An 18,878-nucleotide genomic window follows, 5' to 3' on the forward strand; every position below is an offset into this window, starting at 1 on the left:
GCATCCGGCCCCTCGGGTAGATGCAGAATTCTGTGCAGTGTCAGAACCCACTAAAGAACTCTCACTAGTATATATTAAAACATTATAAACAAATAAGCATAAGGTGATATAAGGCTTGTATTTTAGCTCGAGTCCTAACAAATAATCTTGTAACGATGAGGCTAAAGCTGTTTTGCTTAATATTAAATTTTGAAAAATCCACTGCATTTAAAAAATAAAGAATTTGCTTTTGCTAAAGCTAGATCATTAGTGTAAGAATGAGGCAGCTGATAGTTTCTTTTTGGAGGATCTAGGAAATGGACAGTTTTCTTGGTTAGCATTTTGAAATAAAAACTGCGGGTCAGATGGGGCTTCTGGAAGACGCTCCCTTCCATGGCACAGGGAAGGAGGAGTTTAGAAATACCACTTACTTTACACCTGTCTCTTCCCATGGTTTCAACATTCTGATGAACAAGATTGCCAAAGGGAATGTGGCTCTGTCCCCCCACCCCGTCCACTTCCTGGCCCCAGGAAGGATGGCACAGTGATTGTTGCATCTACGACTTTAGTGTGAAGCATCTGTACACAAGACTGTTCTCTAAGTCATGCGTGTGCAGGGGCCACGCCTACATGTGATGGCATGACTGTTCTCAAAGCCGCTCCATGTCCTCCCGCAGCTGCTGGTGCTCCCTTGCGCAGTGGCTGTCGTGGCGAAGAGGGCGTGCCTGCACTGGCTCCGCGGCCGGCAAAGCTGCTTCAGGCTTAGAAGGGCGCGTGATCGGGCACGGGCTTGTCGCCACTCTCAGTCGGGGAGGGAAAGCTGTCACTGCCATTCTCTCTGCCACCCACCACCTTAGACTACAGACGGGAAAAGACCAGAAGGGAAAACCTGAGACAGAGCCCACAGTGCCAGGCAGCCCCTGGAACTTATGGTGTTCAATTCTCTACACAAGTTCACAAACCGTGAACACGGATTAGCAAGAGAGAACACACCACTGACACGGCAACAGGCTGGGCGCATCTCCAGAGAACGCTGCAGAGTGACAGGAACCCATCCCAAAAGCAGCACACCAACAGTCCCACTTATGACTTTCTTGGATCACAAAATTACAGAAACAGAGAAGAGATCAGTGGATGCCAGGCAGGGCAGGCAGAGGGCAGGCGCCGTGAAGGGTCTGTGGGAAGAGACCGCTCTCTACCCTGAGGTGCCCATGTCACATCCTGGCTGTGACACCGCAGTGTTAGTTCTGGGGAAAGTATGAAAGGAACAGGGCCTCAGTGTTAGCTCCCACAACTGCCAACTGCCTGGGAGTCTACAACGACTAAATCAGTCTACCTGACAAGTCACACCCCATCAAGAGAAGCAAACGACCCAGGTAGTTACCTTTATGGTCCCAACTCGGTCTTCAAGCGACTTGAAGGTGGCAGAATTCCTTCAAAGAGAGAGGGAGCAGAAGTCAGTATGAGGAGCCCACAGCTGTGTTGCATCCTGAACTTGAAGGGCCTCAGGATTAGGGTTGTCCTCCAGAAAGACCCCTGAGTACATCCTGAGGTCTCACTGCAAAGACATGACCCGACAGAAGAAGGGGAGGGGCACCCCCTGCCGAGAACCCAGCCAATGTCACTCCAGAGGCGGCACCAGGTCAGAACCAGGTCAGAACCAGGTCAGCCACACTCGCCAGCCACAGGGACAGAGACCTGAATGCCACCAGCTGGTGAGACCCAGACCTGACATGGGTGAGCTGCAGACCCCTGGGCAGCGGGTGAACATGGGGCCCGTTTCTGCTCCACCCTACTGGTAAATGCACCTGTGCTGGGGTTTCACACTCATCTCTCTTAGAACGAAGCCAGGAAAAAAAAACGAAGCATTCTGGGACAAGAGGGTGGTAAGGAGACTAGCGGACCAAGCAAGCTGGCCTGGTCCGACCCAGCTCCCCTCACTGCTCAGAGCCACCTGCCCCTGGGCTCTGCAGACCACCCGCCCATCAAGGACTCCCAGACAGCTCTGTGGTGTGGCAGCTGCAAGTCTTGTAACAAGGATGGGGCTCCGTTGAGAGCCAAAGCTGCACTGCAGAGCAAGCAGGAGAAAACTGGCCACAAAGCAGATAAAAAGTCTCCATAAAAGACGTGGAGAGTCCTAGCTGGTTTGGCTCATTGGATAGAGTGTTGGCCTGCAGACTGAAGGGTCCCTTGGCTTGATTCCAGTCAAGGGCACATTCCCGGGTTGTGGGCTTGACCCCCAGTAGGGAGCGTGCCAGGAGGCAGATGATCCATGATTCTCTCTCATCATTTATGTTTCTATCTCTCTTCCTTCTTCTCTGAAAAAAAAAAACAAAAACAAAACTTGGAAACACCTGCAGTCTCTTGGATGCCAGGTAGGTGTGGGAGCCTCTCTGCCCTTCCTTAGCCCAACCCTGCAGGCAGTCCTGGAAAGTTCCAGGCGGAGCATTTGGCATACCCCCACTAGTTCTTTGGCCTCAGAGGGGTCTTTCCTAACCCTAATCCGTTTAGAGGTCTGGGAAGCCGCCTGCTCCCCACGTCCCCACCCGGCTCTGGGAGCTCCGGGCGTGAGCACACATTACCTCATGGCGGGCATACTTATTGAGTGGCGGATGGAGTAGCTGCTGCTTGGAAGCATGGCAAAAGCAGAGAAGGAAACAAGAGTTAAGGTGAGGACAGAACAGCGCTCACAGGTTCCTCAGCCCAGACCACGGAGAAACCCAACTTTGCAACAGGGTGGCAGGACCCCTCCCCCAGCACAATCGGAACGAGCACGAAGCCTTGTAAGGCCCCGCACCAGGAGGAAAACTGGACCCATAGCTCCTCTCCCCCCTCCAAAGTCACCCCTGAGGGGCGACGCTGCTGATGGAGACCTCAGCCTGGGGCATCAGAAAAGCTCTGGTACAAACGGGTGTCAGATGTCCTTACTTGACTTCACAGCAAGTTAAAAGACTTTAGAAAAGAGAAACAACCAAGTCCAAGTGCTTCAAGTAAAAAGCACTTAAAATCACAGATAGTTCTGAATTTGGGGTCCAGAAGAGTGTGTGACTTCAGAGTGCTGGCGGCACCTAGAGCGATGTCGAAAACACTGAACTGGGCTTAGTGTTGCGCTGGTGCAGAGAGAGCTCTCGAGTCATAAACGAGGGAAACGCGCCCGGTCGGCGTGGCTCTGTGGTTGAGCATCAACTCATGAACCAAGAGGCCGGTGGTTCAATTCCCACCCAGCAGGCACAGGCCCAGGTTGCAAGCTCGATCCCCAGTAGGGGGCATGCGGGAGGAGCTGATGGATGGTTCTCTCATCATTGATGTTTCTCTCTCCCTTCCTCTCTCTGATATTTCTAAACAAACACACAAGGGAAACAAGATGCAGAAAGCACGACAGCCCCAGGTCAGCACAACCCTCCCACGTGAACAGGACTAAAATGGGGGGGAGGGGGCTGGAGGAGGGGCAACAATGACGCACAAAGGACTTAGACGGACACACTCCGTGGGGTGGTTGGAGTAGGCCAGCAACCGTGCCCAGATATGAACACGTCTTTGTTGGGGAGGCGCCCCTGCACCAACCGTATGGCCAGTGATGACCCTCAGGGACCACAGCTCGAGAAGCCTCACTGTGCCGGACAGGGGCCGCACTGGGCAGTTCCCGGCCCTTCGACACCTTCGTCCAGCACAGCCTCCCACAGGCTGACAGAGCCCACTTGCCCTGAAGCAGAGAAGCTGTGCACAGGCGTGTCTAGCGTCAGTCTTACCTAAAGGACTGTGAGAAAGGACGCACCCTGACAGATGGCAGCAGGAAGAAAGAAGAAACGAATGTTAGGAAGGGAGGTCAATGCCCGCCCCACCCTCTACTCAGCTCTAGAGCCCCCTCTGGCCTGGACACCCACCGGCAGGGCAGACAGGCGCCCGCCCACCTCCAGGCTCCCGAGCCCCAGCTCCAGGAGGCTGCTGCTCTCTCACGCACACGCTGCAAACTGCCCAGCCCATGGCTCTGCCTTCCTGGATGCGATCACGTACAAGGGACCCACGTGACTGTACCCATTTAGAGGCTGGAAGGAAAAAGCCCCAAGGGGTGGAGCAGTGCAAATGTGTGAGATAACCCCGCTGGGTTCTGCCACCTGGAGCCGAGCCCGCCGTGCTCGGCTGACACGCTGCACACGCACAAACCAGCACACACGGCAACAGGCCTTGGGCACCCGCGGGCTGCGTCCTCCGCACTCTGGGTCCATCACCATGGATAACGGAAGCCTGAGCAGGGTCAGAAATGAGCAGGGCCCACAGATGGGGCACAGGAAGGACATGGCCGCCGCCTCCACTCTGGAGGCTGCCCCAACATGGAAGTCGTTTTGGAAGCAACACACGTGCAGTCACAGGGCCTGATGTGTCCCTACCACTCGGTGGGCAGCAGGGCCAGCTCCCCTCTGTGGGTGGAGAGCTAGTGTCAGAAAAGGTGGAGACCTGACCCCTGACCTAAATCCAGTCCCCTTTCCCACCCCCACACCTCACACCCCAGGGCATGCAAAGGTGTCTCAGGCCCGGCCAGGCGCACGGTGGACTCCAGCACAAGGCAGCTTCCTGGGGGACCTGGCCCCGAACATCTCAATGCAGTGGCCTGTGAGGGATCACCTAGCCCCAAACTCATGGTGCAAACCTCTGAACCTGACTTTCATTCAAGAAGTGGTGAAGTTACAACCTCAAACTCTAAACTGGGGAAGTTAATGGGCCTCAGCCTCAACCACCTGTGACCACATAGGGAGACAACAGGGACACATCAAAAACCCTGAGGGTCAGCGCTCACAGCACCATGGAACACTGGGTGAGATACACCAGCAAACAGGTCAGTCCCTCCAGGCACCTTAAACTCAACCTGGCTGCCCCCGCCGGCCTAGGCACACACAGCGCATGTTCAGACTGCACAGATGGCAGGTACAGTGAAGGAGGCCACGCGCAGAGCCATCCGGTGTCACTGCGACAAGAAGCCTGCTCACTGCTGGCCATGCCACAAGTTAGCGGCAAATCCCCGTTCTCTGAGCAGACAAAGCACTGCCCATGGAAGCAGCCCTGCCCTCCCCACCGATGCCCCCCCAGGACGCCCTGAACACACTCACAGGGAGAGGAGAGGAGCACAAGCCAGCAGAGGCACACGCAGGCAGCAGCGCCTACTCTCCCTCAATGCTGTGACCACACCCGAACGGACAGACCTGCCCTCCGCTCGTTCCAGGGCTGGGAGGGCCCGCCCCTCCGCAGGCCCTGGGGGTGTAGCCAGACCACCAGGGGCACGAACATTCCGTCACCGGGCTCACCACAGCACGGCTCAGGTGGCCAAAGCAGGCATCCCAGAATGCAGCAGTGCCGGCGTCCCACCTCATCTCAAACGGGTCTCCCTACAGGAACATACCCAGTCGAGCACTAGCAGCTCAGTGTGAAGCCTATGGGAGCAATCACCACAGACCCTCCTTGCTGACAGCGCAGAGCCGAAGCGGGGGAGTCCTCTTGAGCCCAAATCACAGCCACGGTGGGTAAGGCATGCATTATAGGGCATCATCCCACAGGGAGCCCCACTACCTAGGAAGCAGCCAGAACCCCAGCGTGGGAAGGCGCAGTCCTCAGGCACAGGAGAAACACACAGACTGCCTACAGTTATTTAGCTTCTCCAGAAGTTTGACATTTTTCAAAATTATGTTGGGGAAGGACTATTATATCAAACAAACAGAAATAAAAGGTGAGCAGGACTCTGGCTGGTGCGACTCAGTGGATAGAATGTCAGCCTGATGCCCAAGGGTTGCAGGTTTGATTCCTGATCAAAGGCACATACCTGGGTTGCAGGTTCAATCCCCGGCCCTGCAGTTGGGGTGTGTGTGGGAGGTAACCAATCAATGTGTCTCTTTCACATCAATGTTTCTCTCTTTCTCTCCCTCCCACTCTCTCTAAAAACCAACGGGGAAAAAACATCCTGGGGTGAGGACTAACAAAAACAAACAAGAAAAGTGAGCAGGGCTCTGGCATAAGCTGTCCTCTGCTGGCCTTGGGGGAGGGGGGGGGTCCCAGGGTTATTAGAATCTGTCTTCACCTCTTGCTAACTGGCAACTGCCAGGCCTGTGAGCCGGGGACATGCCTAACCCAAGCAGGTAGAGGTGAGGGTCAGAGTGTGGTGGACCGCCAACACCACACTCAATACACCAAACCATGGGCAACAACACCCAGTGATTCTCTCAGGATGGGATGGGGGCTACAGGGAGGCATTCCCTGAAATGAAAAAGTGAGGGGCCCGGTCCCAAGTGTGGGGTCAGACCAAGATCGCTGGTGATGACACGCACTTCCCCTCATGATTCAGTGATGTGTATCTTGTCCTAATAACTCCTAGTGAGAGGCCTTGTCAAGGGCACAGCAGAGGCAGCCGAGCCAGAATTCACACCCTGGCCTCTGGCTCCTAGGGCCAGATCAGGAGGCAGAGGGAACAGCCAGCAGGCTGGGGGCGGGTGCTGCCTGGTAGTCACCAAGTGCCCGAGCCACTCTGCACTCCCTGGCCCCCAGATACTATACAAGAAGCTCCTTTGGTGGCTATGAGGGTCTGGTCAGCCTCAAGAGAACATTCTGTTGGGGCCTTGGCCTGTGGCCACACCGTCTGAGACCTGGGCACACACTCTGAGGAGACACCGAGCTTGTCCTGGACATGTCCTGGCGCCCATCCAAGTGCTGACCTCTAGGCTGTAGTCATTCTCTCTCCATGGAACTTTAAAGAGAAGCACCAGCCTTCACCAGACCCCAAGCATCAGAAGTTAGCCAACGGCACAGTGACCACCTCCCCTGAGCAATACAAAACGGCAAAGAGGCACCAACGGGAGCAGACACACGCTGCAAACGAACCGACTGGTTGGGGGCTGGCGTGGCCACACCTGTGGTAGCTGAGCGGCCGCTGAGGTATGTGCACCTGAGCCCTGGGGCTCAGCAGGCTCCCCACAGAACCTCTAAGAGATCTAAAATTTCAAAAACCTCAGCTGACCAGTCCAGGTCTCAGGGTGGAGAGCCTGGGGCAGAGGGGTCTCTTACCTCATGTCCCCGAGCTTCCTGCTGATGGCAGAGCCCACAGTGGACAGGGCAGCTGAAGTCTTCTGTCCCGCCTGAGAGAGAGTCTCCTGAGTCCTCTTGTAGCTGGAGGAAGAAGCACAGTTACCCAACCAAACACAAGGGGCAGCCACCACCCTCGAACCTGACAGCATCTTTGCCTGGAGCTGCCACCCACACCAAGACCTGCCTCAGGGTCCAGCAAGACTGGCAACCAAGGCGAAGAAGCACTTATGGCAGGCGGGAGAGCAACCCCCCACAGCACGGCGGTGGAGGAATGGCTCGAGAGCTTCTTTGGGGCACAACTCATAGTGCCTGGCCAAGCACCCCCAACCCAAGGCTCACCTAAGGAAGTGCTTTCATTTCAAAAGAGTTAATAGATTATCTGCAAGAAACAGACTTCTGCACCAGAACCACGGGCACTCAGAAAAGCCCAGGTGCAAGGGAACGAAGGACACACAACTTCTTTACAAATTCAGAAGACAGCCTCAGCCCAGCCTTTCCCGGAACAGCAAATGCGGAGGACAATGTCACCACCCTGGGCTGTGCTGAAGCAAACAGTCTCAAGCAGGGGATTTAAAGAAGAGCCTGGCCTGGATGGTTTGGCTCAATGGATAGAGCCTGTGGACTGAAGGGTGCCGGGTTCAATTCTGCTCAGAGCACATGCCCAGGTTGCAGGCTCAATCCCCAGTGTGGGGCGTGCAGGAGGCAGTCAACCCATGATTCTCTCCCATCTTTGATGTTTCTCTCTTTCTCACCCTCTCCCTTCCTCTCTGAAATCAATAAAAATATTTTAAAAAATAAAAAATCCGCCGAAACCGGTTTGGCTCAGTGGATAGAGCGTCGGCCTGCGGACTGAAAGGTCCCGGGTTCGATTCCGGTCAAGGGCATGTACCTGGGTTGCGGGCACATCCCCAGTGGGAGATGTGCAGGAGGCAGCTGATCGATGTTTCTCTCCCGTCGATGTTTCTAACTATCTATCTCTCTCCCTTCCTCTCTGTAAAAAATCAATAAAATATATTAAAAAAAAAATTTAAAAAAATAAAAATAAAATAAAAAATCCTGTATAATAAAAGCCTAATGTGCAAACTGTCCCCTCGGGCAGTCATTTGACCGCTTGCTATGATGTGCACTAACCACCAGGGGGGCAGCACAGAACATGGCGAGCATCGGCGACGTGGTGTTGGCAGTGGAGGCACTGCTGGCCCCATGGGTCCCGACAAGAGCAGGACCACAGTGGGACGGTGGGGCAGGCGAGGGGGCAGTGCCAGGCCAAAGCGGGGTGCCAGGAATGGCTGCGGGGCTGCGAGGCTGGGGGCGCGAGCTGGAGCCCGATCTCTGCAGGCCACACCAAGGGACCCCACCAGTGCATGAATTCATGTACTGGGCCTCTAATAAAAAATAAAGAGCCTTACAGAATCTCTATTTGAGCTCATGAGGCCAAGCTGGGAAAGTGAAGCCCAAGAGAAAAGCGTGGGCCTGTGCCTTGAGTCCTTGGTGACGAAGAGGACATCCTGTGGGCGACTCCAAGGGCACCACCCCATCAGAGACCAATGGGACAGGCCTGGGGGCAGAGCCAGAGTCTGTATCCAGGGAAGTCAGCCCCCACCATGTTTGCACGCTAGTCTATGCAGCCTGGCTAGCACCACTTTGGGAATCACTTCCACCTTTTAGGAAAACATGGTGTAGAGTCCCGAAAAATACCAGCCTCCTCTGGGGCACCTGCTAGGGGCACCTTCCCTTGGAGGCTACCCCACCCCCAACAAGGGTGGGCAGGTAGTTCAGGTCTGGCCGGCCAGAGATCCCCGCTCCTGGCCACAGCAAGAGTCCGAGGAGACCCACAGTGGGCCGCCTTGTTGCTGGGAGCCCCTCACACCAAAGAGGAGGAGCTGAGAACAAAGCCACTGTGGGGAGAATGGAAGGTCCCCAGTGCTCCACGGGAGCCCTGGTTGGTGGGCCTGGAACAGGGGCTTCTCGACAGGCAAGACCTCCCCACCCTTAGACTGACAGCCTTTAGCTGTGCTTTCTGTCACCTGCAACCAAAAAACTCAATATAGTGACAATACTGAGTTAACTTGTGACTACGGAATTCACCTGGTGCCCTCTCAGTACGGTGTTAGCTAAGATCTACCTATAAAAAGAATCCAATGGCCCAGCCGGCTCGACTCAATGGTTGAGAGTCTACCTATGAACCAGGAGCTCACGGTTTGATTCCTGGTCAGGGCACATTCCTGGGTTGCAGGCTTGATCCCCAGTGTGGGGCATGCAGAAGGCAGCCGATCAATGATTCTCTCTCACCAATGATGTTTCTCTCTCTCTCTCTTCCTTCCTCTCTGAAGTCAATAAAAAAAATATTTTTATAGAAGGGCCCGGCAGGAATGGCTCAGGAGATCATGGTTCAATTCCCAGTCAGGGCACATGGGTGCAGGAGGCAGCCAATTAATGATTCTCTCTTATCATTGATGTTTCTATCTCTCCCTCTCTCTTCCTCTCTGAAATCAATAAAAATGTTAAAAAAGGGGGAAAAAGTGGGGGGAGGAGTTGGCTGACAGAAGATCAGTAGCACTAAACTGCTTCCTTCCAGCACGGTTCCATGAGCAGGACTTGCAGACCCACAGTCGGGGAGACGGGCTCACCCCAATGCGCTTGCCCTCAGACACTGGGCCAGCTGTCTTGCAGTGACACCCTGGGGGCTCTGGCCGAGCACCCCTGGGCCCCTTCCCCCAGAGACGGCCACCCCACCCCGGGCCTTGTGGCCTTCCTCCTGGGCAGTCACTGCAGAAATGCCTTCAGCCTGGAAGCATCTGACAACTTTCCCAGCAGAACTAGTGCGAAACTCCGGGGGCACGGTCACTGCCTGGTGAAATGCATGAAAAGGCCATGCTGCTGGCCACACATGTCCACACTCAGAGCCACAGGCTCCTCTCCCGGGAGTGAGAGTTGTAGTTATTGGAAACAGTGTGTGGGCTGGTTTTACAGAGCAGCACCGAAGTCTCCAAAGGCTATTTCCTGATAAAGTCTGCACTGCGAATGGTCTGACGACAGCCACTGAATCACCGAATACTGCCACGCTGCTACAACACCCACTGCCACAACCAGCTGTCTACCAAACTGCACAAACAGCAGAAAACAGGCACAGTCAGAGTCCCCTGAGCACACCAGGCTGCAAAGGCTCCATGTGTAGCTACCCAACCTGGGGTCCCAGGCACCCCAGGAGAGGCTGGGTAGCAACTGTTTTCTTTCAGCCCAACACGAACGGGCTTTCTGCTGGCAACCATGACAGTACTTCCTTCTGAACAAGACAGAATATCAGAGAACGACCATTCCTAAACACTGCCCACTTGGCTTAAATAGCTATGATCTGATGAAGTTCTATCTCGTTGAAGGATCTCAGCTAGAACATCACCGTGGTTCTCAACCAGAGCTCTGCTCTGTATTCTGCACTGTTCGTTCTGTGTGGCTGACAGCCTGGTGCCTCTCGGACCAAGGGGACTCCTTCAGGATCCCACAGGCACGGCCTACACCAACCCTGACTTGAAGAACATCTACGTACTAGCGAAGCTCCACAGACCCCAGCAGCTGGAGCCAGGTCTGCAGGAGAAGGAAGGACAAAAACAAAGAGCCCCCATCCACGTGGTGCAGACGGCACCCGGCCACGCGCCCACCGGAACGCTGAGGGGTCTCTGAGGGAGAGGCTGCCGCCAGCCCGGGGCTCTTCTTCAAGGGACGGAGCAGGCAGAGGAGTTCTGTGGGGTCTGGTGGCCACGAGAGTGAGGGTCGTTCCATTCGTGTTTGAGGGAAAAAACGATACGAAATAGCCAGGAAACACAACTAGGTGTGTGCCCAGCGCACACAGCCTGCTTGCCCCTGAAAGGTGTTGGGAGGAGAGGGGAGGGAGGTGCTGACGGCAAAGGCACTCACAGGTCCGACTGGGTCATTCTCTCATTCCACTCTCCAAGTTTCTCAGAAGTTTTCACATAGCTAAAAACAGAAAGTCCATGGTGAATTGTTTGGAAAAACTTTCAACTCAGGTTTCAAACTGCAAGTGAAATTCCAGGGCCAATGGAGAACTGACTGGCAGGAGCACAGAACGTCTGCGACCAGAGGACAGGGCCACTTCTGCTCAGCACCCTGCTGTGCCGCCCCAGTGGGGGCAGGGGAGGCGACAGAACAAACCAGTTCTTTCCCGTCAGGCCGAGGGTCATTCAATGTTACGATGGCTCTTGGGGAACACTGCTGTGAGGGCAGGAAGGGCAGCCTGTGGCCCCCAAAACACTTGTGGCAGTCACCCTTTGAGGTTCAGAAGCTATGCTTTCCTAAGACAGAAACGGGGTTTTTCCAGGTGAGATTTATGAAGTGACTCTGCCTGTGGGGACAGGCCTTTCAGACAGTGGGAGACACTCCTCACCCCCACCTTGGGGGAGACATTTCAGAGGGGCCACGTAGCTGCCCTGCCCAAGGTCAGAGCGGAAGGTTTGTGGTCACACCCGTCATGAGGAGTCACGTCCACTCGAGCAGACGCTCAGCTCTGGGGACCACAGCAAAGTCAGTCTCATCAAGGACCTCATTAGTGTGCTCTCAAATTTGGACCCGAAACATATTCTTGTCGATTTCCACTTGGACAACTAGCTGTGTGTCCATCCACTTTTTACAAAACATCTGACTGAGCAGAGTAAGTGGGAGGACAATTGCTAGGTCAAGGTGGCAAGGCCCCTGGCTGGCTGCTTCCAAACAGGCACATTTGGTCCCCATTCCTGGGAGGCACCTTGTCCTCAAGAACTAACACCCCGACAGGACAGAGGCACCACGCTGTGCTCGCTCTCCAACCACCAGGGCGCCCTGCCGCAGAGCAGGCACCTACGCGCTCGAGACCTGCACGTCGCGCCAGCTCCTGGACAGGCTCTGCCTCAGGCCCTCCGAAGCAGAGGGGCCCAGCTTCCTCCTCAGCTCTCCGCAGCGCCTCTCCTTGGCCGCCAGGACCTGGCGCAGGGTGACAATTTCCTCTTCTACCTGCATAAGCACGAAGTTGACATGATTAGCTATACTACCACAGGAAGTGACTGACATCCTCATACAATGCGATGTGAGGTTCCTCAGTTATCTAAGAACTGTCCCCTTACAGAAACATACATCTCAGAAACAGCGTCGATAGCAGACGTCTGTTTTTATCTGGTACCAACACAACTTCTTCTGCAGAACTCTCTCACCCCCAAGCCGAGTGGCTCTGCTGGGGCTGCCGATCACCATGCTGACCGGGGGGAGACTGAGCAAGGCCTTCCGGAGCTCTGCTCCGGGCTGGGCACAGGGTCAGAGGAGGGAGGCCCTCTTTCCTCTGGGCCTTGCCTCTGGGCTTGGACAGCAGAGGCTGGAACATCTGGCAGCCAGCCTCATCTACGGGGGGGTTCCTTATGCAGCAGGAAGGAAGCAGAGCAGACAGATGGCCAGAAACCCAGGTGACATGAACCGGCCCCATCACAATATCTGTGCTCCTGAGGTCAGCTCCAGGCTTTGGCAAAAGCCAGTTACACAAGCCAAAAGTAAATTCACCTTTGTGTTTAAGGTAATTTGAGTTGAGTAACAGAGAACCCTGTACCTCCTCAGGTCTTAAAAAAAAAAGCCCTGGCCAGTGTGGCTCGGTTGGGCGTCGTCCCATCCACTGAGAGGCTGCTGGTTCAATTCCCAGTCAGGGCACATGCCCAGATTGTGGGCTTGATCCCCAGTGGGGGTCGTGCAGGAGGCAGCCGATCAATGTTGTGCTCTCACATCGATGTTTCTCTTTGTCTCTCACTCTCCCTTCCTCTCTCTAAACATTCAATAAAAGTATTTTCTAAAAAAAGAAAGAATAAGTGACACGAGAAGGAAGCATCCATTAGAACCTTACTAGAGTTCTCAGCACTTCCAGCTCCTATATGAACAACTATTCTAAAAAAGCCCCTTTCTTTAAAAAGTGCTTGTTTGGATTAAGGCACTAAAAACAGTGTAGAGCCCTGAATATCCCTATATTCTGCTTTAGAAAATAGTTGAAACAAGAAATAACTTACAAACACAGTATCATCTAAGGTCAAATGATTACTAGTCACTCAGTCAGGTACAACCAGTGACCAGAAGACTCCACTCCTGGTGTAATGACTGACAGGGCTCTGGGGCACATGGTCACGTTGTCCTGGGAACATGCAAGTTGAAGGTTTTAAGTGACACAAGAGTGACCCCACTCTGCGATCCAACTCTGAAAAAGACCTGGTGGCTTTAGTCTCAATGCCAACATATTTGAAGTAAAATACAAAGCATACATGTCCTTGGACTTCTTACTGCTTCTCTCTTAATCGCTGTTCAATTCAGAAACAGCCCCATGCTTTCCTGTGATCTGAAACCTGGTCCTGGGGCTGAGATTGGTCTGTACAACTAGCTTTGTTCAGACCTAGGACTGGGCCTGGGATGTATTAAGATGGGGCTTGTCTCTGGAGACATAGCAGAGGCCTGTGACAAATACGGTCAGATATTAACAAGACCATCTCCCCAGACTCTGGAATATCAACTGAGTCACACTACCAGGCTCTGCATCACACAGTGGAAAGAAACCCTCCGGTTAGTTGGTATAAAAATTAAACTCAGAGGCTTCTGTTCTTAACTCCGATTTTCTCTTAAGGGACTCTCACTTTAAAAAGATCACATTAAGTACTTTTTACAAAAAGGTGTTTTTGAAAGAGAAATTAAGATCCAGGGGCAATAAGATGGTGGGGTCTTGAAAATGTCAGGTGTTAACTTCAACAGAGAAACTCCCCGTGGGTGGTGTGCTCAGAGCAGCTGCCCCTGTGTGGACATTCTCCCCCTGGAGCACCCATGAGGGGCTGGGTACATACAAGCCGGGGCCCCAAAGAGCAGTGTCTGTGGGGCCTCAGGATAACCCCATTTCTCCAGGGCACAGCCAGCACTCTGCCCTCATTAGCCTAAGAGGGCCTCGACTCATGGTACCACAGGCCAGCCAGCCAAGACACAGAACCTTCATGAGCTCGGCCCTCAACTCCTCCTCCTCAGCTTCCGTCAGACCCTCGACAGCAGGAGTCTGGGCAGCCACTGCCGTGTCAACAGGGACATCCGTCATGGAGTCGGACAACAGACCTTTGTTAGGAGAATTCAGGTTGATATCTGCCAGAGACAAAACAAGGCCAGAAAGTGCCAAGTAAGAAGTTATGGAGAAGTCCATGGGACAGAGGAGAAAGAAAGGGTGAAAGGACAGGCGGCGGGGGAGGACTGGACACTAACAATGCCTCTTCTCTGAAAGGTTTTGTGAAGATGGTTTGGTCCATCTGCCTGAGGGCAGCCACACCCCAGACCCCCCCAGATGCTGCTTCAGGGCCTGGAAATGCTGGGGCAAGGCAGCCATACCCTTCCTCTGCTTCCCCTGTGAGAACACTATCTCCAAAGCGGAGCACTTTGCTATAAGGCAGCCCAATCTAACAGATATGCCATTTTTAGAGGAAAAGAACACAATACGGCTGTAAACACAAGCACCCCTTTCCAAGCAACTGACCTGCCAGAGCCCATGCTACAATTACATACAAGGAGCACATGTCAGTTGTCTAGCCCTGCAGGGAGTCGGCAGCACAGAAATGCCCTTCGTTCACACTGGACCTCACCCTTCAGCAAGGACCCATAGCATGCCTCCACACTCCTCCGCTACACCCAGATCAGGTTCAAATTTCTGCAGCCACTATTTTTTCTTATTAAGTGCATCTTCCTGTCTGCACTGAAGTTTACAAGATATCACACAAGGAAAAGGAGATCTACTTTAGTTCTTTCCTACTCTGACCACATGATTTTCATTTAGTACTTTATACCGTCAGCACTGAGAACATCTTCCCTTTGAACACCACACTGTGAAGAAACAGCCTTTGTTTGGTGTCTTACACCTTTAAGAGTAAAAGAGCCCGACAAGCATGGCTCAGTAGTTGAGTGTCAACCTATGAACTAGGAGGTCATGGTTCAATTCCAGGCCCAGGCACATGCCCAGGTTGCGGGCTTGATCCCATGTGGGGTGTGTAGGAGGCAGCCGATTGATGATTCTCTCATCACTGAGGTTTCTATCTCTCTCTCCCTTCCTCTCTAAAATCAATAAAAATATTTTAGCCCTAGCCAGTTTGACTTAGTGGATAGAGTGTTGGCCTGAGAACTGAAGGTCCCAGGTTCAATTCTGGTCAAGAGCACACACCCAGGTTGTGGGCTCCATCCTCAGTAAAGGGCATGCAGGAGGCAGCCGATCAGTGATTCTCTCTCATCATTGATGTTTCTTCTCTCTTTCTCTCCCTCTCCCTTCCTCTCTGAAATCAATTAAAAAATATTTTAAAAAACAAGAATAACAAAATAAAAGTAAACGAAATTGCTTAGCTTGCATGGCTCAGCGTCAACCTATGAACCAGAAGGTCATGGTTCAATTCCCAGTCAGGGCACATGCCTGGGTTGCAGGCTCGATCTCCAGTAGGCGGTGTGCAGGAGGCAGCCGATGGATGATGTTCCTCTCCCACTGATGTTTCTATCTCTATATCCCTTCCATTCTCTCTAAAAATCAATAAAAACGTATAAATATTTTTAAAAAGCATTAAGTTTAGAGAGAAGTAAAAGTGTTTGTCTACTGTAGAAATGCCAGAGTCTGCTAAAATTAGATGGAGTGCACTTAAAATCAAAGATGCTCCACTTAGCCAGCTGTCCTGTTCCCTTCACATGCCCACCCACACAGCTCCAGCTGGGCTCTTCCTTGGTGCTCAATAGATATTTACAAAACAAAGCATATCCACTTTTAAATCAACAGATTCTGAATTTTAACTGGTATCAACCTACATAATTTTACTTCATCATTGTATCCACTATACTGAAGCTACTCAAATTCATTAAATGCCTTAAAATTTCCAAAATTTTTCTCTTCTATTAAAAAAAAAAATGAACGCCCTTGGACAGTTTCTGGCAATAAAGCTAAAATGTGATCCCATGGAAGTCAATCCCCCATCCCAAGGTAGAAACTGGGCACTCACCGAACATGCCAGCACAGAGAATAAGCTTGGGGCTGGAGCCACAGGGGGTGGGGGTCCTTCACCCTAGGCGAGCCCCAGCTCTCTAAGCCTGCATAACCCTCTGCAGATGGGAGCAATGCAAGCACCAATCTCAAAGGGCTACTCTGAAAACGGAAAAAGATCATTTGAGAAGCAGGCTTAGTATGGTGTTTGGCCCATAGTAGGTGTTCAGTGAATGCCTGTCATTCTCATGATCAGAACCCAGTGCTTGTGATGCTTAACTTCTGACGCTCAACTATTTTGTAAATAGACGTCATAAGTAGGAAAACCTACAGAACAGTATCAGAATCCAGAAATCGTAATGTCTAATTCGTATGCCGATAAGGTCAACCAGTAGAAGAGCACCCTGCAATTATCCAGCGTAGTTAGTTATGTAAACAGAAATGGAGCATCCCCTCGCTAGAGAATCGTAATGGGAGACCAACTGGTTGCCGCCTTCTCAAGATTTAACCTCCAGCGGCCATCTCAAGCTGGTCTGGGGGGTCTGTCTGGAAACAGGTTAGGTAAACTGGGGTGCCCTGACTCGCTGCACCGCCCTCCCCGCACCACCTCTAGGTAGGCTGGGCTCGGAGAGCGTGGTCGCCCAAGGGGCGCTGCGCCGAAGGCCAGGACAGTGTCCCCTCCCCTCCTCTCCCCTCCCTGGGAGCCGCGCACACCGCTCGGCCCAGGCCTCGGTGGAGTGACTCCGAGGGCCCAGCTCAGGGACCAAGGGCGGCCGACCCGGCGGGCGTCGGCGGGGTTGTAAGGAGAGCTGCCTGGAACGAGGATGCCCGAAACTCTGGGGACCAGGGAAGGTGCCTGGGAACCCGTCCTCGCGGCGGTCCAAGCTGGGAGTGGCATACACACGCCGCGACCCTCGGGAGATCGGGAGAGCATCGCGGTCGGACGCCCGGGAGCCGAGAGGGGCAGCGGGGAGGGCGGCGGAGGAGAGCACCGAGAGTCCGAGACCCGACCCGGGGAGGGGTGGGGCGTGGGCCGGTCGGTCCCGTAGGCGGCGGAGGCGCCGGGCCCACAGCTACCTTGGCCAGCAGAGTCCATGCTCAGACGGCGGCCCAGCCACAGCTGGAGTCGCGGCGGGGATCTCGGATGTAGGAGCCGAGCCGGCCGCGCTGGGAGTCGCTCGCCGCGCACACACCAGCCAGCGGAACCACTGCAGCCGCCGTGGCATTACGTAATCAACGATGCGACGGCCCACTTCCGCTTTGACGCGTGCTTCGCTTTCGTCCCGCCCCCATCAGCGCTATCCAATAAGAGCTTCGTCTTGTCCTGTTTCTGTTCATCTACTCCAATCTGATTGGATAATGCTGCGAGCGAAGCAGGAAGGGAGCGGGGTTCTGAGGAAATCCCTCCCAGGTCAACTCCACCAGCGAGACGCCAGGTAGAACGGTCCGGAGGAGCCCGGGGAAGGTGGGACGTGGGGAGACTAGCCAACATGGCGCCACGGGAACCCTTCTCTCGGGCCCTTGGGAGGTTTCGAGGGTGCCTCCCACTGCCTAAGAGCGCCAGAGCTTGACGGATCCGACTCAGACCGCTTGCGATCCCTCCGAGGCCCGATCTCCTGACTTTGGGGTTAGCCTTGTCCCCGGTCTGTTATTCTTTTTTAGTGCGCACATTTACGGGGATTTGGGGGGTGGGGCGGGGTATGGGAGTTGAGCAGAAAAAGGCGTGACTGTGATATGTCCTCTTGCCCTGCAAACGCTGCCGCCTTCACCGGGCGTCGTGCATGCCCTCCCCCGGCCCTGTGCACCCGTGTCCTTAGCTTGTCACATGCACACGGTGAACCAGGGGGAGCGCTCCCACTTTACAGATGAGTAAACTGAGATTGGAGTAACTTGCCCAGATCATTCAGCTAGTTGAGGGGCTTCTAGCAGACTCTGGAACAAGTGTCTAACTTGCCTAACTTCTCAAACGAGAGGTGTGCAACTGTTAGGCAACCAGTCCCCCAAAGACAAGTCCCACCACTTCCCTTCTTCATTTCCTAATCGCCCCTGGAAGCAAAATCCTTAAATGGTATTCAAACCCTTTAGGATCTGACTCTTCAGGACTGTATTCCCCACTTCCAGCCAAGCCACTCTGATCCCCAGGTATGGAAGCCACTTCCTTCAGCTAACTCCTCTTCCTGACTCAGCTCAAAACACCTTCCAAAGGCATCTTCCTGGTACTTTAGGTCACCTATGTATCCACCTCTGCCAGGGTGCATCATGGCCGTGTCCTGCTCTGGTGCTGTCAACTATGTGTTTGCCCCAGTTGACTTTTTCAGTTTTTCCAGTTTCTTGCTCAACCCACCCTGGCCAGCCTGACCCCACAGACTGGGGACAGCAAGTAGTCCCTGCTTCATACAGTTCAGGACAGACAGTAAAGAAGTGACTGCAGCACAGATAGTGGTGAGCAGAGGGCTTATTTCTCGTTCTGTATTACATCCCTGAACTAGGAACAAGGCCTAGCCCAGGCCTGGCTCAGAGGGGAGGGTGGAGGAGGAGAAGGGGGAGAGCACCAAGAGACGGAGGGGGGCGGGGATCATGGGCCGGTGGGCCCACAGCTACCTTGGCCAGCAGCTACATGCCACATGGTGTGCACCTGTTACTTGGAGTCTGTGGTCCCATTGAACCCCTCTTGTAGAAGCCAGGAGTGGAGGTAGGGAGAGGACCCTATGGAGCAGCATCACAGTACAGGAAAGGTCCAGCTGCTAAGACCTGCTTTGTAGATGCCAGTGTCCTTTCACAGCCAGGGGCAACTTGTACAGACCCTTCAACACTCAGCTTTTCCTGAGTC

General features: G+C 53.7%; 2 protein-coding genes across 4 annotated transcripts in view; both read right to left on the bottom strand.

Annotated features, from left to right (window-relative positions):
- DNAJC5 (DnaJ heat shock protein family (Hsp40) member C5) overlaps positions 1 to 1,389 on the bottom strand; it is a 33,848-nt gene extending 32,459 nt beyond the window's left edge. The window contains exon 1 of the mRNA XM_070419562.1: positions 1,364 to 1,389. The gene's annotated coding sequence lies outside the window, so the exon portion shown is untranslated. The remainder of the gene's footprint in view (positions 1 to 1,363) is intronic.
- On the bottom strand, positions 659 to 17,256 carry TPD52L2 (TPD52 like 2). Of its 3 annotated transcripts, none has more exons than XM_070419558.1 (9): positions 17,126 to 17,256; positions 14,042 to 14,187; positions 11,903 to 12,051; positions 10,963 to 11,022; positions 7,027 to 7,128; positions 3,729 to 3,755; positions 2,562 to 2,603; positions 1,364 to 1,412; positions 659 to 837 (listed from the first exon to the last, which is right to left on the bottom strand). In XM_070419558.1, the coding sequence occupies exons 1-9, from the start codon at positions 17,142 to 17,144 to the stop codon at positions 742 to 744; spliced, it is 690 nt and encodes a 229-aa protein (XP_070275659.1). In that variant the 5' UTR covers positions 17,145 to 17,256; the 3' UTR covers positions 659 to 741. The 3 variants fall into 3 exon arrangements, with proteins under 3 accessions (XP_070275659.1, XP_070275660.1, XP_070275661.1); XM_070419560.1 differs by lacking the exon at positions 659 to 837 and adding an exon at positions 846 to 1,226; XM_070419559.1 differs by lacking the exons at positions 2,562 to 2,603; positions 3,729 to 3,755.
- Between the last annotated feature and the right edge of the window lie 1,622 nt (positions 17,257 to 18,878).

The sequence above is a fragment of the Myotis yumanensis genome, unplaced genomic scaffold, assembly GCF_028538775.1.
Source record: "Myotis yumanensis isolate MYYU_CA2020_CCGP unplaced genomic scaffold, mMyoYum1.0.hap1 SCAF_7, whole genome shotgun sequence".
NCBI classification, from domain to species: domain Eukaryota; kingdom Metazoa; phylum Chordata; class Mammalia; order Chiroptera; family Vespertilionidae; genus Myotis; species Myotis yumanensis.

Coding starts and splice junctions, on each gene's coding strand:
- TPD52L2 (XM_070419558.1), bottom strand. Junction 3,756..7,026: donor AGGAAGCTCGGGGACATGAG/GTAAGAGACCCC, acceptor GCCATCTGTCAG/GGTGCGTCCTTTCTCACAGT. Junction 838..1,363: donor ACCGAGTTGGGACCATAAAG/GTAACTACCTGG, acceptor TCCCGTCTGTAG/TCTAAGGTGGTGGGTGGCAG.